The sequence below is a fragment of the Grus americana genome, chromosome Z, assembly GCF_028858705.1.
Source record: "Grus americana isolate bGruAme1 chromosome Z, bGruAme1.mat, whole genome shotgun sequence".
NCBI lineage: Eukaryota > Metazoa > Chordata > Aves > Gruiformes > Gruidae > Grus > Grus americana.
In genome coordinates, this window is record NC_072891.1 from 46,457,893 (window position 1) to 46,470,959 (window position 13,067).

At 38.6% G+C, this 13,067-nt stretch overlaps 1 protein-coding gene across 8 annotated transcripts in view; it reads left to right on the forward strand.

The window, feature by feature from the left end:
* AOPEP (aminopeptidase O (putative)) overlaps window positions 1–13,067 on the forward strand; it is a 214,066-nt gene that overhangs the window by 137,514 nt on the left and 63,485 nt on the right. For 4 of the 8 annotated variants that reach the window (XR_008574756.1, XM_054810922.1, XM_054810923.1 and 1 more), the window contains one exon: window positions 5,427–5,495. The exons of 3 other annotated variants lie outside the window; for them this stretch is intronic. Coding sequence is in view for 3 of the 5 variants with exons in the window: in XM_054810922.1 (XP_054666897.1) it covers window positions 5,427–5,495 (69 nt within the window). In the remaining 2 variants the exon portion in view is untranslated. Of the gene's footprint in view, window positions 1–5,426; window positions 5,496–13,067 lie in introns of those variants that run through there. One more of the 8 variants, XR_008574761.1, reaches the window with a different exon arrangement.

The following is a 13,067-nucleotide window of genomic DNA, read 5'->3' on the forward strand; positions in this document are numbered from 1 at the left end:
TGAATTCTGAGCAGTGATGTAGTGAGTTTTGGGAGCAGAAAGAAGGCTGTCCCTTTCAGGGCATTTGCAACTGGAGCAACTTACTACATTTGGAAAAAAGTGGTACGCTGCATTCAAACACTCCATAAGTTTTCTTCTACAGAATTTCCTATGGATTTTTTATTAGTTGAGAGTATACATTTGTGCATGGCAGCTGAATAATCCATTTGATTTAAATGTCCCTAAGTTGTTCTTGATGTGATTGACTGTAATGACTCCAAAGGAGGTTTAATGGTCTGCTGGCTCAAATGTGTGCTTTATTTCAGTCTTACATGTGTTTTATTTCAGTCTTACATTTATTACGCATTGACAGAAGTAGGCTTCACAGTTTTTTGATGACCAGTTTTAGCTATTGTCCTCATTCTGTGTCTTTTTTCAGTTTAGATTATGTTCACATACTGTATAGTAAAAGCACATGTATAGGAGTCTGTAAGTGTAGAGGTCATTATTTAAAGAAATATATGAGCACAGAAGGCAAAGGCTTTTACAAGAACAGTTAAAAAGGTTTTGGTAGTTCTTAATCTGCTTTTTGATGGCCATAGTACTAAAAGTAGTCACAGGCACAACTGACAATACTGTCATCCTCTCCTCCCCTTCCAGCCCCCCAAGGAGCTCTTTTAGAGCAGGAAAGTAGCAAATACATTCTTTGTTGCTCTAATTAAACAGACAGGATTGAATTGTTAAAGGTATGTAAGTTGTGCTATACTCATTTGGTCTGTGCTGCATATATTTTCTTCTGTTACTTTTCTTGTGGGCACGAATTAAGTGACTACTCACAGTTGTCTAGTTCCTCTCATCAGACACTTTCCTTACAGGTTTTGTGAAACCTATACCAACATTTGAAACTAGACTACAGTATTTCAACATTAGCATGGATATTTATGCTATATAGATAGATATCTATATATGCTATAAAAATACAGAAAATATGTTTGATCAGATGAAATATAAAACACAAGCTGTCTAATATCTATAATGTGATTGGGACTGCAGTCTCACTATGGATGAGTGAACAGAAAATATTTTCCTTTTCTCTTTGTATTATTAAGCTAAGTTCTTACCCTGCATTGAACCCCACCTAGGCACTCTCCATATCTGAACAGCATTCTTGAAGCACAAGGTATTGATACTTAAATTTGCCATAGTTTTGATTCACAAATGATTGCTAATGCCAATTTGCTTAGTAAAGAAGGTACAATAATGTTGTTCTCCTGTGCTATAACTGTGTTCTATTTAACAATCATTTTTCAAGAAGAGATTTTATTGTTATCCAGAAAAAAATCACTGATGGAAAACAAACTTTAGGTAATTATGTTGTTCTGTACTTGTCTTTCTCCCTTTTCTGCCTTCAATTTAGGCAGCCATTAGGCATTTTCAATGCAGCTTGTTAGTGCTCTAAATCTGCCGTGTTCCTCTACGAGGTGCTGTGGGGAAAGCTCACATAAGGGCAAGGCAGAAGTGTGAGCTTTATCATTTTGGGGAATCCTAACAGATGCACAACTGTGCCAGCCACGGGAAACATTTTTGTTGACACTTTGAGCCTATGAGACAGTTCGGTCATGAGACACAAGTTCCTAAGAAATTGGATTTCATGACTTTTGCTTCTCACAGAATTTAATGTTATGGTTTTATGAACTATGTCCTATGTAGTCTTCAGTTCACATGCTCCAAATGTGCTGAACACCCATGTAATGAATTTGCCTTACAGTTGTTTTCCTTCTTCACTTCTAACACAAATACCTGAGCAAAAAAGGGGCTTAGGACTTAGCTTGGAAGACTGATGAGAGTCTTGCTTATGTTCTCTCATCCGTATTGCAAAAGGAAATGAAATAAAGCTAGAGAGTGTTAAATGTTTCCATGCTCGAGATCCTGTTTATTTCAAAGAAAAGATGACCAGCTCAGTGCCAGTTCTGCAGTAACTACGGCTGTCTTGGTTTTCTTTAAATTCGATAGATCTCTCTGTTTTGGCTGTACTTCTGACGAATTCAGTGAAGCTACTCATATATTTAAATGCTTTGCTGAAACAGGCCTTAGTCATTCATCCTCAAGATCTCTTTCCAAGTGGCCACTTTTCTGATTGAAGAGGAGATTTGACTTCTCCTAATTGCCCAGAGTGCTTTTTACTGGGAGATGTGGTGTCAATTTTTATATATATATATATATATATATATATATATTTTACAGTACAGATGAAACCATTGGTGGGGGAGATAATATTTGAGGGAGGATAATTGTAGAATTAATTTTTCTTAGTCTCAATTTCCTTCTATGTCCTGTAACTTCTCCTCCTCTCTTTTGCTTATTAAAGCAAAAGTAGCTGTCCTTCTGAGTGGATGCCAGCTTATAGTGTGAGAAACCCACAAGATGGAATTCTACGTTTATCACCCAAATTTACCTTCATTGTGGCTTGATAAATATGGCCTGTTTTTTGACAACAGGTGTTACCCTGCGTAAGCTTCTTAGGCTTTCAAATGCTTATTAAGAAATAGAAAGAAGTAAAAAAAAACTGTGGAGCGCAAGCAACACAGACATTCATATTTAGGAGAAGTGATGATTTGAAGAGATGAGTGTGCCAGGGAATGTGATTTCAACATACCTGGGTTTATAGATGCAGATATGTGAACAGAAGGTGCATTTTAAAACTTTTTCCAGTCTAAGTAATTAATATACATACTTTTGTTCTAATAAACCCTCTTATTTTGTAACAGCTGTAATAGTTTTCAAGGAATTAATTTGCTCTTCTCTGAAAAACTACCATGCTTGTTTATCAGCACAGGAGAGGAAGTATACATGACAATAAAATGCATTGCCTCTAATTTTACAGCAGCTCAAAGTTGCAGGATTGAGTTGTATACGAGTAGCTGAGAGATTCTAGACATCTGAGAACATAGACCTAGTAGTGTGAACATACAATTTTAACGCAACTGTGTGCTTACAAAGTGTCTTCTACGAAATGCAAAATGCTTTTTTTTATGTAAGGACCTCACTACCATTGCATGTGATACTTCAAAAACATGTAACATCTCTCTTAAAATTCTCTGTGCATCAGAATTGAAATTAGAATGTTTATCTTGATTTTACAGATGGTAAACCAAGGCATGGAGATGCTAGGTAGCTTGTCCAAAGATACCTAAGGAAGTTGGGCAGGGCAAGGAAACTGACTGAAGTCTTCAGGTTTGGTGTCCTAAGACAAACCTTCACCTGAGGACTCTCTGTGTTATAAATACCAAAGGATTAAGCTACACAATTTTCCATGAAGCAATAGTGCTCTATGTGCCAAAGTATGGACAGGTTGGCGGTATTGTAACCTATAGCAGAGATGGGAGCAGACGCTAGTGCTGTGACTTCATCTCCTCAGTAATACTATGAAAGGCCCAGTGCATATAGCAGTGTAATTGGGAAGATGAACTTGAGCATGGGAGGATTTGTTTTAGCAATATTTATATTGCAATAGAACATGATTTCTAGTAATGAATTAAGGCTATGGTTAGTGGTTTCTAAGTATCAAATATAAGTGTTGGCTTTGACTGTAATTTAAAGGATAATTTAGTGGGCAGCTATTTACCTTTTTTGTCTAAATGAGCATATGCAGTTCTGTAACTTTTCACACAAAGGAAGAGTACAATAATTAATAAAAGCTTGCTAAATCATATTTCCTCAGTGCAAATATTTTTGATTGTAAAACTTTCAGGCATGGTATGATATGGTGTTGGGGGCATGATACTTAGTTTAGAAGCCAGAAATGTGCCTGTGTGTTGTGTCTGCACAGCCCAGAAAGAGGTATGATGGACAAGTCTGCCCCGGTCTTAGGCTGGAAGTAGTGCAGAGCTCGAACTTATGATAAAGAACCATTGCATACCTAATTCTTTACTATAGAGGTATACTTTACGTAATGATGTGTGTTGCTTTGCAACTATGTAAGACAGAAATATAAAGTATCTTGTGTGAATGTCCTGTGTAGTGATCTAACCTTCTGGTATAAAGTGGCATCTAAATAAATATTCAACAGTATCTGGTCAGACTACCAGATTCTCTTATGGTTTGTCAGGGACACAGGGACTTTCTCTAAAAACAAGCCATTTTGTACTTCCAGGGTGTATTTCATATCTTGCACTTGTTTTTAATCAGTTAAAGCCTGTGAATGTCCCATATAGGAATTTGTTTGAAGTGTTTTTAAAAAGGGAGGTTGTGTAATACCAATGACCTAGATGGCGTGTAGACACTAAGTCTTTTCATTTGTTTTCTCTTGTCCAGGGCATTGAGACAGGAAACATTCTTAGAATTATTTTTAGATTTTTAAAAGTCAACCTTGATTTCCTCATGTAACAGTAATCCCTTGGCTAGGCCTGAAAGCAATATTGTTTACTCTTCCATGGTGCCATATGCTTGCAATTTTTTGCTTTATTTTGGGTGCCTGTTTTTTGGGGGTTTTTTTGGGTTTTGGGGATTTTTTGTTTGTGGTTGTTTTTTTTTTTTAAATAAAGTACTCAGAAACTTCCCATTTATATTGGATTGTCATACTTGAACTGTTTAGGTATAGAAGAAAGTGCTCCCCAAGGTGTCCATGATTCTTCTCATTGTGGGTCTAAATCAAGCACAGTAAGTGGTTAGATTTATTGCAGTCTAGTGAGATGATCGTGTCTAAAAGATCACTTTCTTGCTCCATAATTGTGTTGTCTTTATGACATCACGTTTGTTGTAACAGAAAGGTGGCTGAGCAATTAGGAATCAGGGAATTCTGGTTTCCTTCATAGCTTATATCCTGTTTATTTTCCATCTGAGCATTCAGCTGAGAAGTGAGTTACAGGTCCCAATGCCTCTTTACACCTAGGTCATGGCGCTGCTGCTGCTTTAGTTGATGTGTCCCTCCCTTTTAAGCTAAAGAGAAATTGGGTGTGTCAGTGTGTTTCTGTAACCCCTACCATTGTTCCTCATTCCATTTCCAGTGTTAAAATCTGGGAAACTTCTACACAGGTGTAGTCTTAAACATGCATAGGCTGCAAAATTACTGAAATTTACTATCCTTTCTTCTACCACACAGATGAGCTGTGCTATGTAGAGAGGGTAAGCAAGTTCTGCATCTTTGTAATGTAAAAATATACTTAGCTAAGTGTTTTGTAAAACATACTGAGATTGGTAGGTGTAGTGACTGTGAAGAGTTCAGGGAGTTCCCAATTGTTGTTGGTGGTGTTAGAGCAATGACTTATTTGTCTTGCAATACAACTTGATGTTTTCCAAATCATATGCTAGCCAGAGTTTGACTGTATTCCTTTCATTAGTGTTTTTCAGCTTATCTCTTCCTGAGTCATCTTCATCTGAATGTTTTTATTACCCTCAAAGCTTAGAATAAGGCAAATTATTAAAATGTTGTAAAAATGTATTTTCAGGACAGAATAAAAATCCCTTGTGACTCAACAAATCTGCTATGGAAAAGAGTTACTTCTGAAGACTATTATGTGAGTTTTACTTGGCCTTAACATTGTGAATATTTGTTGAAGTTTATGAAAACCTGATTATGGACACAGGAACGTGAACTTTGGGTTAAAGAATTCTCACACTTTCCAGTTTTTCTTCTACGTAACTTTGGGTTAAAGAAACTTTGGGTTTCTTTAACCCAAAGTTACGTAGAAGAAAAACTGGAAAGTGTGAGAATTCACTTTCATTATTGTGATTGTATATTACATTTATAAATTTGTAAGTCACAAAATGGGAAGTGACCAAGCCATGAAGTGTTATCAACACAAACAACGTCCTTGAGATTTTGTGATGCTCATTGCTACTCATGTGTTGGCTGAGGAGATCTGGGTAGGCATAGGAAAGGAATTGTAGAAGGAAAGTTGAAGCTCGAGGTTTTCTCTTTGTGTTTCCCCTCCCTGGCCAGTACCTGCATTTTCCACTGGGGAAGCTTCTGTTCTCCTGTGGGAATATTGGAGATAGCCCCACTGTTGGCCTGTAAAACACTCCAGAACTGGACATAGAAGTAAAGTTGCTTTAAGTTACAGGTAAGGAGAATTTGGCTACTTAATTATGTTACATTTGCTTTTAATGTTAGGAGATGGGGGATGGAAATAAAAAGATATATAGAGGGAATGTCGAGTTAAAGATGCCCTTACAAGGATATCCTTCATATTCTGGAAGCTAGTGTATAGTGCAAGTGGTTTTTTCCTCAGTTTATTGAATTTATTGCCATCTTGGCTTAATTAAGAGTGGACCGGGTGGGTGTTTTGCAATGCGGACTCTTTCCAAAGCACTGACAAAGATTTAACAGTAAATCCAGCTGAGTTCCCCTGAGGGTTTGAGCTGAAATTCTGACTTTCATATTAAATTAGGCATGGTTACAAGACAAGAATTATTTGAAGTTTTTATGAAGCATGTGACTGACAGAGCGGGCAATTGGGATGCAAATCATTTTCATGTATGTTTTCTTTGTTGGGTCAAAAATATGTTCAGGATACAAAAGGTTCCTTTTTATGAGACTTGAAGGGACATAGATAAAAAGATAGGTTTTAAATCTTAAAAATAAAAACCAACCCCCTCAAACTGCTTTGTCCAAGTTTCCTTTATTTGAGGATTCTGCCCCCAAAAAAGGGATTCCTCCTTTTTTCTAAACACCTGAAGCTCCATACAACTCCCATGTATTTCAACCAGACAATGTTTTGGGTTGGGTTGGTTTTGGGTTTTTTTTTCTGTTTAGACTTCAGTTGTATTTTTTAAATACTTTAGCAAATGTCTTCCGTGATGTGGCAATGGCCAAATGGACTTCCCATTTGTTTCCTTGGCCTGCTTTATACCTATATTGCTGTGATTCTTTATGGCAGGGTGCTGCAGCTATTGCTGCCAGTATTTTGGGTTATATTATGAATGAGAATCATAAAATAAACCTTGTCCCATGCCACTTCAGGCAGAAATTTTCTATTAAAGTTTGAAATGACCCATCACCACACCACAATTACTTTTTTCCAACTCAGAATTGTGCTGTGCTTTGGAAATAACTGTATATTTGACAAGTTTAGATTGATGTGTGATTAGAGAAAACAATGTTAAAAATTCTGGCAGTCAGTCACCCGTCTACACATGAGTCTTCTCCGCGGTTCCTGCTGGATTAGTCCCTGGCTGGTGTCAGGTTTAGCAGTGCTGGGTGCTTAGAGGGAAATGAAAGGTAGAGCAACACAACCGTTAAGTCAGCCTCTCCACCATACCACATAGCAAATGCAGTCCTTTTATTTTCATTTTCTGTCTTGCATCATATGCCGTCTGCCTGCATTTTCACATTGGTTTCTTACCGTGTTCATTGCCCTCGTTTCCCTCATTGCTATGCAGGGAAGACTTGAGTTTCGGCAACCTCTTTGCAAAAATGGCTATCATGAGGGTGAAAATCTATTTCTAACCAGAGAATGTTTATAGATACACTACCGTAAAGAATACCTGTCCTTTACCTGATTTAAACCTCTATTAAGCTCTTTTTTTTTTTTTTTTCCTGGTTTGCCTATGAAAAAAGAGGGAGAAGATGAAAGGTTAATGTCTGCTTGTTTTGCTCTTTTTAATTAAATCATTGGGAAGTGAATGCACCTTTCTGTATGGAGCAACTCCATGCAATTACTCATACGCTTGTCCTTTCTTTTTGTACCTTTGTTCGTCTGTTCTTGTGGGAGATAATGTTGTCATATAATATAAACTGTAGAGAACCAATTCTTCATGAATGTGGCTGTTATGAAGGATTTTAGGGATTTTTGGATGCACGGAAAATACTAAAAGATAAAACCTGTAATTATGTGAAATTTGAAATAATGGGATGGTTTCATTTTAGCTCAAATGTGAGTGACACTTCATGAAGGCATCTTCACTTAATCTGCAATAAAAACAGGATTGTAATTTAGAAGTGGGGATTACATGTGGCCAAAAAAACACTACTTATTTTGGCTCCATCCAATAGCTCTCCCAGCCATTTTAGATGCTAAAGGAAGGTGCAGTCATTTTCTGAGGACTAGTGCTTTTGAAGCAGGCCTTTCTCTTACAAAGCAGGCTGTTCCAGAACAGTTGTTTTTGTTGTTGTATGTTTGTTTGTTTGTTTTCCCAAATGGCAATGGAGCAACCCTTAAATGCTTACCCAGATTAAATGCTATTGCAGTATGCTGACAGTTTTGATAACTGGACTGAGGTTTTGGGGAGAACAGTGGCTGTATTGAGATTTTTGTTTCTTAATTTAAGTATGGACAAGATCGGCAATAGCTAAAAATAAGCTGTATCTAAAGGTTGCTGACTGTTCTGGGTGAGGTAAGCCATTCCTTATTCCTTCTCAGTACGAGTGGCTCCTAAAACGTCTAACGAGAGAGTTGGTATTGCTTAAAATCCTTTTTTGATTGTTTCAGAAAAAGCCAAGGGTAGGATAGATTTGAAGATACGTATCAACATCTGAGGCTCTGAGTTGGTGCTCGTGCTCTCAGCCTTCTATCTTTTGCAAGCTTTAAGGACATTACCCCTGGAAAGAAAAAGGATCAAGTTTTCCACTATTTACTCTGGGGTTTTGGTTTAGTTATTTATTTCATTTTTTTTTAATGTGTAGCATTCATTCTGGAAATCCGCAGTCCATACAGGGAGAGAGGCTATGTTTGAACTGAGCAAGATACAGGGACTGAATGTGTTGTGTATAAGCCGGTCAATATGAATGCTCAGTCAGAAAGCTCTTTTAAAATTAAAACCATTGCTAGATCAGTTGACAGGATGGTTGGCGAACTGGGTGAGGGCAAGAGACAGCTGATTGCCTTTCAGCACGAGCTGCTGAGCTTGGAGTGTGTGTAAGAGCGAGCATCCGCTAAGTAGTGGTGAATGAATATTTACGGTCACACCATAAGTAATTGGGAGAGGGCTGAGAGACCATGCCTGGTTATTAGCTCAAAGAGAAGGAGGAAAGAGTTTAAGAAAAGCCAGTGTGGGAGGTGAACCTGAGTTTAGATGGGATTGACGCTGTAAGTTTTCAGGGAAGGAGTACCTGACCTTGTTAAGAGAGGTTTTGTCCCAAATGGGAATATCTGTCTCCCAGTGGGTGCTGAGGGTGCGCAGCAATTCCCAACCTTCACGGCCTCCTGGCTAGTTCGCTGTTGGGAGATTTCTGCATAAAATGTTTTGAGTTTTGTGTTCTTTCTAATGTCTTGGCTCCCATACAGAAGCCAAATGTTACAATCTTCTTTGACTACACTGCTTGAAGATTAGATAATGGGGGGACCCTTCTGAAGTATTTATGAAAACCTCTGTCTTTGCTTCTCAGAACAGTCTGGAAAGCTGCCGAAATGCAGGAGCGGGGAGGACATTGGGGGAAGAGACACCTTAAAACTGGCAGTGTGAGGTAGAATCTGTACACACAGAAGTGTTTCTGGATTAACTAACTGTAGAATAAACTATAACAAAAAGCAAACTGGTTAAACCGGGAGTTCCCGTTATTAACATCATAAAAGTATTAAAAATAGAATTCACAGCAAACAGGATGTCTGGTCATAACTGTGCAGTTTTGGTTGCCCAGGATTTATGCAGTTGACCTTCTATGCTGAGATCAGAGAGCAGCAAGGAGCCTCGTGACTGTGAATTAAAATCCCGTTTAATCTGATCACACCAACGTGGCAGCTCCTGGAAAGAGTGGGCTAGCATTTCAGGGTAATGTGGAGAAATGAACTAGTACCACCAGGGAACAGCACATACGCTGCTCCCACTCTGGGGGTGACACATCCTTTCTGAAAACCTGTAGTTTTACCTGGAGTTGTGGTCAGTGGAACTATGTCTTTTTAATAGCAGTGTTAAAAGGTTTTTTTGTTTGGTTTTTTTTGGTTTTTTTTTCTTCTCTGATACTAAATTTGGAAGTAGGCTGCCAGGAGTGAGTGCGGAGACTTTATTCCACTTTTGTGAATTTGTTGTACCAAGTGAATTGACAAACCAGTAGTTGTAGGAGATGGGCTGCGCTGCCCGGCCAAAAGGACGCAGGGAGCACTCTGCATCATGGGGAGCGTTCCCCATTGACCGTTCAAAGTAGAACTATTAAGGAGATTCTTTCTTCAACCCAATAAACAGGCATGCCTGCAGCTTGAAGTCTGGACCAGACAGCACTGGCATTTTAGTGCGGAGAACAATTTGCGTTCACAGTCCCTGCCTATTGTGTGAAGGCAGATGAGAGAGTTGGGCTGGCTCCCGAGAGCTGCAGCGCGCGGGGCTGTTCGTACCGCCGTATGCAAATACATTTTTTTGGTATTCATATTGTTGTGAAATGTGGTCAGTTGCGCCAACAGCACTTAGCTGAAATTAACCTTCTCTATTGTGTGCTTTTCTGCTGTTCTGAAAATTTCCATCTCTTTCAACTGAAAAGCAGACTGCCTTAAGTTTTAAGGGGGCAAATCCACGCATGTAACAAAAGACAAGGTAAAAAGTATCTGAGATACTGCTTTTAAAAGTTGATAGCAAATGTTGAAATCTGTTGAAAATAGTGGTAGCATGGTTGCATGAAAAGGAGGCTTAAGAATCAATATTAAAAGCCCTAAAAATAAGGCTATCCTTTTTCAGTGTTTGGAAGCAACGGGCTGTTTCAGAGTTGGCGTATCTCAGTATATAAACATTTTTTTTCTTAATGTTCAGCTGACTTCTTCTGAGTATCCATCTGGTATTATTTTAAGAATTCCTGAAACTGTATTTAGTGTCTCTGAATGTGTATGCCGTTTCTATGAATCAGTATTATAGAAAATAGTTTTCCAGATAAGTGTACCTCCCTAAATAAATGAAATAATAGTAGTATTGATAGAGGCTCAGAAATTTCGCCAAATCTGTGCTGTGGAACAGTTGCGTGTCAGTAGTAGCAAGACATGTCTTGGAGAATGAATATGGTTGCCACATATGGGTCTTCTGGAGAGAAGAAAAAGGGGGGGGGGTGGGCAAGGGGGAAAGAAGGAATTTCTATTACTTTGTATTGATCTGGATGGTTCACTGAGATTAGTAAAGCTGTACATATACATCTTCGTTTTAGCTCACTGCCAAGTTCTTAGGTTTTGGTAGTGCCCTACTTTCTGATTTTTCTTCCTCTTACTTTTAAAAAAGGATGTTGGCTTACAGCATCAAAAATTCTGCTGCATATCAACATATATATTAATGGCATACTTGAAATAAAAGTTATTTGAAATAGATATTCCTGGCTTATTTATCAATGCCCTTTTGCCAAGCCATTTGTTTACTGAACCTTTGAAAAGAGAGATATAATTTTCAATTAACTGAAGGAATGTACAACATTCAAATACCACACCCAGCCTGCTTAGGAGGACAATGTTTTTTTTGTGCCTACATGCCCTTGAATAGTTAAGGGGCAGGTTTTGGGTTGATGTCAGTTTATAGTGGAAAAATACAAGTCTGAAGCTATTGCTTGAGAAGGCACAATGTGTAGGTGAAAGCAAAACGCTGGAAGAACATATGGTACAAGAAGTACAGCTTTGTTAAGAAATGTAACTGTATTAGTGGATTGGGATTGACAAAGAGCTCTAGTCAAGTTTTTATTTCCTCTTAGACTCAGGGAAGCTTTCTCTAAGATCTTATTTATCTTCTTAAAGAAGGCACAGTACATATATGTGTGTGTGTGTATGATTTGGCTTTTCCCTCTTCTCCTCCTCCCAAAACAAAAAGAAATGCTGTGTTTTAAGAAAAGTGATTGTCAATTTTTAATTGATTTCATTATAATTTATTTAGTTTTAAAGAGGTGGTTTTTAAAAGAAATTTGATAATACTGCTTTTTTTGACCTTGTTGGGAAACCGTGAATAATCCCTTTCAAGTCCTTGCTTGGTCCTCTGCGAGAGCCATGTCTTTTCCTGTGCCACCTAAGTTTCAGCAAAGTAACTAGGCTTGAGTAAGACCACACACACATTTGGGTCTGTGACAGTAGAGGATGTGGATTTAATTCTGAAAAGGTGGGTTGGTCTACAGCAAATGTACTCAACACCCACAGAAGGCTTCCTTCCTCCCCACCTGATGTCCTCGCCAGCTGTCCCTGCTCACTGCCTGCGGAGGTTCGCGTGGCCGAGCGTGGGCAGAGCTCCATTTACAACCTGACTGCTCTTTCTCAAAAGGTATGCTAAGGGCACAGCAAACCTGCTTCAGGAGTGTGTGGAGACATCCAGGATGCTCCCGCAGCTCAGATGGTTTGAAGGTTAATCATCACGTGTAGAAGGCCAGGTCCTTAGGTGCACGAGGCTATGCGGAGGGGCTGGGCAGGGTCTGCGTTTCTCCCTGCTGACTCTGAAGGCATCCAAGAGCCAGCCTGCCATAACCTTCTCGCCTGGCCCCTTCTGCTGTGAAGTCGCCATAGCAGTTCTCCAGAGGACACTCTGCCAGTACCATCCAAGTGTGGAGTATATTGCAGCTCCTCACTGCGACTAATACTAAAAAACTGGAGCTGGAAGCTTTTAAATATTTTTTTGAGTCCCTGTGCTACCAATTTATATACTCTGAAGCGATGAGGTTGATAAATTTCATGACTTCAGGCAGGAAACTTTAAGATAAATGCCAGACAAAATGCCAAGCGTGCTCTTTCATCAGTTCTGGCCCTAAACTATCACTGTTTTCCCTTTCTCCTTCCCCCTTATCTCTTGGAAGTCACAAAACTGAAGCTTTTTATATTTTGTGCATGTTTTCACAGCACAATGAAAATCCACAAATACTGCATTGTGAATGAGCAATACACATTATTGATGGTAGGTTTTCATAGAATAGATCATTAGCAGACACTCGTCCGTTGTGGATTGATAGTAACTTGGTTATATTTTAATGGACCACTTGGCCCGATTTAAATTCCATCTGCTTAAATGTCCGTAGATACTTATTTTTGCTTTTAAATTACAACCTTTATGAAAAGAAGAAAAAGAGGGTAAATAAAATCATAAGCCCTAATCTTATTTAAGATTCAACAAATGCTGGTTTTTGAGTCAGAAGCTCAGTCTTCGCTTTACATTTTTGTTTTTACAAGGGGTCTATATATAGGAACACAAGGCAGAGGCTGTTGCATGCT